This window comes from Penaeus monodon, chromosome 15, assembly GCF_015228065.2.
Source record: "Penaeus monodon isolate SGIC_2016 chromosome 15, NSTDA_Pmon_1, whole genome shotgun sequence".
Taxonomy (NCBI): Eukaryota; Metazoa; Arthropoda; class Malacostraca; order Decapoda; family Penaeidae; genus Penaeus; species Penaeus monodon.
The window spans coordinates 12,362,733-12,366,252 of NC_051400.1; the positions used below are offsets into that span (position 1 = coordinate 12,362,733).

The window sequence follows — 3,520 nt, forward strand, 5'->3', positions numbered from 1 at the left end:
TGAAGTGGCTAGATTTACTGCTTACTGAGTGTCCAGTGAACCAGATAAGAAGTGCATTGGGTGTAAGCAGTATGTTAACATCATAACATCATAACTTTAGCTGTCATCATTGTCATGCTGGTGTGAGCTGTTATCTACCAGGAGACAAGACTGAAATTTGTACATGGTAACGAGCAAATTCTTATATGGAATTCAAGAAATGTGAAATCACCTCTTCATCAAGTGTACTCATTGACAGGATCAAGAACCAAGGAGTGGTTTTGAAATGGTTGTCATTTTAAGACAACCATTTGAGTGGTGCCAGTAGCAAGGTGTCCGGAGTACATGGGCTTTGAGCAGATTGGACCTGAGTGTGCTGTTTTTTGTGCCATGAATACACACCAGAGACTCAGTTAAGTCTTAGTATATGTCTATAGTTACATTGGGAGATTTCAGTAATTTATCCCTCTGGGCTAGCAGTAACTAAAGTGACTGAAATTCTCTACATATGCTTTCATGAATATTGTGTATTTAAAAGGCTGTTTTGCATTTTAAACAAGTTTGTATTCATCTTTACTCATACATTGTCCTCTCCAGGTGCAGTACTTGGTAGATTAATAATTGTGATTTAAAGCTGTGATATTTGCAATAATCATAGGAATAGATTTTACTATTCAAACTGTCATTGTTAAATATTTAGTAGTTCCTTGATTTACAAAGTGCTTAGCTATATTTGCCTAATTCGCTAGTAATTGTTAAATGAGGCCAAAGCTATTGTTCTCAGTTTAAGGAAGTATTCATTATAAATGATTTGTTTCCCCAGGTAGCTATTTTATGAGTCCCTAGTTTCTTCATTATCTTAGATCATTGAATATTTGTGATTTGCCACATATTGACCCAATTCCTCACTCTTACACTTCCATAGACGCTCAAGGTCAGCATGAAAATAAAAGGAAAGCTGTGGAAGCAGCAATAAGATCAAGGTCAGCCTATATGGACTATGTTACACATAATATCCAATCTCTCAATAGGGCCATTGTAGGTAACAAGAGTAAGAAAAATTAAATCTTATGAGTGTTAAGTTAGTTGAAGTTCATGGGCATTTGAATGATGCACATGCAAAACACTTAATATGTTACAGGATATATCTGACTACCAAGCTCTTGGGGAAGCTGAAGCCTACAAAGGAGAGGCTAAGGAGAAAATTCTTAAAGCTTATAAGAGATTTGAGGAACGTACAATGGATTCATTGTATGTACCATTGATTAAAGGACTTAGCATGATATTAAGAATCATTGTATGTTCCATTGATTAAAGGACTGTGCATAATAGTAAGAGCATAAAGATGACACCTGCATCTTCTGGGGGTGTAAATTTAGCATACCAAATAGCTGAAGTAGAAGCAAAGAGAGCAGCCCAGTGCGAATTGAATCAACAGGTTTAGGAAACTCAGGAGATTAGTGAATTACATTCAGAATGTGAAAGACTGAGGAGGCTTCGACAGAAGCTGAGTTTAGTTGTACAAAATGGTTCAATTGTGCCAAATGATCAAGTATCTGGTAATACAATGGATTCAATTGTTTAAGCTCTAACTTCCAAAGGTTGCAAGGTACTACATCGGCATCAATAAATGAGGTCAAAAATACCAATCAGTGGTTAAATCGAGAGCAGCAGAGCTTGCAACAAAAATAATTTCCAAGAGTTAACCAGACGTTTCTGGTTCATATAAGTCAGTTCACATAAAGTAACCGAAGGGGTTCTAAAGATATCTCAAAATTATTAGAAATATTGCAATTACCAAGGGCAGAGTTAGAAAGTTTCAGTGGTGACCCACTGAAATACTGGAGTTTCATGAGATCATTTGATGCAGTTGTAGGACAAACTTCGATAGGTGCCAGAGCAAAGTTTACACGTCTAATGCAGTGTTGTGAAGGCAGAGCTTCAAAGGCTACAGCAGCTTGTAACCAGATGGACCCTGAAATTGGCTACAACCGGTCATTGCAGATTCTATATGAGAAGCTTGGAAATACTTTACAAGTAAAGGATGCCTGGTTGAAACAAGTGACTGAAGGCTCTACTTTAAAAAGCAATGAAAAAAATAAATTGCGTGATCCAGATTGATGCGAGATCCTACAAGATTCAAGAACTATGAAGAAGAAATTCAGTCTATGATAAGATATGATTATGCAGAGCAAGTGCCTGATAAAGAGATAGAACTTATTCTAGGTATGATGTAGTACTTGCCACTGTTTTATGTTAAAAATCCACATAAGCCGGATAAATTTCGAACCGTTTTTGATTGCTTGCTGTATATAGAGGGCAGTCCCTTAACAGCCAGGTGAAACAGGGACCAAATTTAGCAAATATGCTATTTGGCGTACAAATTATGTTTCTCAAGGGAACTTTTGGTATAATGGCTGACATACAGAATATGTTCTATCAAGTGTTGATAAGTCCTAAGCATAGAGATGCCCTTAGATTTCTTTGGTGGCCTAAAGGAGATATGAGTAAGCTGCCCTTAGAGTATCAGATGTTAGTACATCTGTTTGGAGGAGTATAACGCCCTAATGTTTCAACCTATGCAATACGTCATTGTCCAGACCAAATACCTGTCTGGCTGATGCTAGAAATATAGTTTTTATGTGGAAGACCTTTTTCACTCTGAAGACTCAATAACTGAAACTCTAAAGTTTAAGATTGGCATTACCAACCTGTTAGAAGATGGAGGTTTTAAACTTGCTAGTGAACAGGTGAGAGCATCTTTCTCTGAAATAGAACGGTCAAAGAATTTGTGTCCTTTGAAATTTGAACATGGCCAAATTGAACAAGCTTAAGGTCTTCAGTGGAACACTATGAATGACAAGTTGAGTGTAGAAGTTGTCAATAAAAAGTGCACATACATCAAGCGTGGCCTCTGTGTATGATTCTCTAGGCATGGTTATTCCAGTTGTAATCACAGCATATATGATATTTCAGTCGGAATGTTGGTACAGGCTGGGATGCTATCTAATGATATCTTGGGTTTGTGGAGAAAATGGCTTGATGATTTGGACTGCTTAATTGGTTTCAGTATACCACGTTATATTGAACCTTTGTCATTTAGTAAAAAGTTTGCTCTTTACACTATTTCTGTGATGTTAGTAGTACTTATAGTGTGGTTAGTTATCTGAGACTAGATAATAATCATGATCAAGTTCATTGCACATTTGTAATTTCAAAGTATTGATTAGCACCAATGAAGACGGTATTAATACCAAGGTTGGAATTATCAGCAGCAGTTTTAGCCATAAAGCTTGATTAACTGATAAAGAAAGAAACATTTCAGTTGACACAGACAGCATGCTAGTCTTACAATACATCAGTAATCATCACAAGCAAAGTTTTTGTTGCAAACCGAGTTGCTCAATGGAAACAAGCAAGCAAGCAGAACCCAGCAGATGATGTCTCGCGTGGGGTTGAGTGCAAGCAGTTAGTGTCCAGTCAGCGTTGGATATGGGGGCCGGAGTATCTATGACAGCCACATGAACAGGAGAAAGCTTAA

At 37.2% G+C, this 3,520-nt stretch overlaps 1 protein-coding gene across 1 annotated transcript; it reads left to right on the forward strand.

The window, feature by feature from the left end:
* Positions 1-324: 324 nt before the first annotated feature.
* LOC119582220 lies at positions 325-2,100 on the forward strand. Its single transcript, XM_037930451.1, has 7 exons — positions 325-352; positions 577-588; positions 905-1,017; positions 1,121-1,230; positions 1,297-1,417; positions 1,581-1,588; positions 1,782-2,100. Exons 1-7 carry the CDS (start codon positions 325-327, stop codon positions 2,098-2,100), a joined length of 711 nt encoding a protein of 236 aa, XP_037786379.1.
* The last annotated feature ends 1,420 nt before the right edge of the window (positions 2,101-3,520 follow it).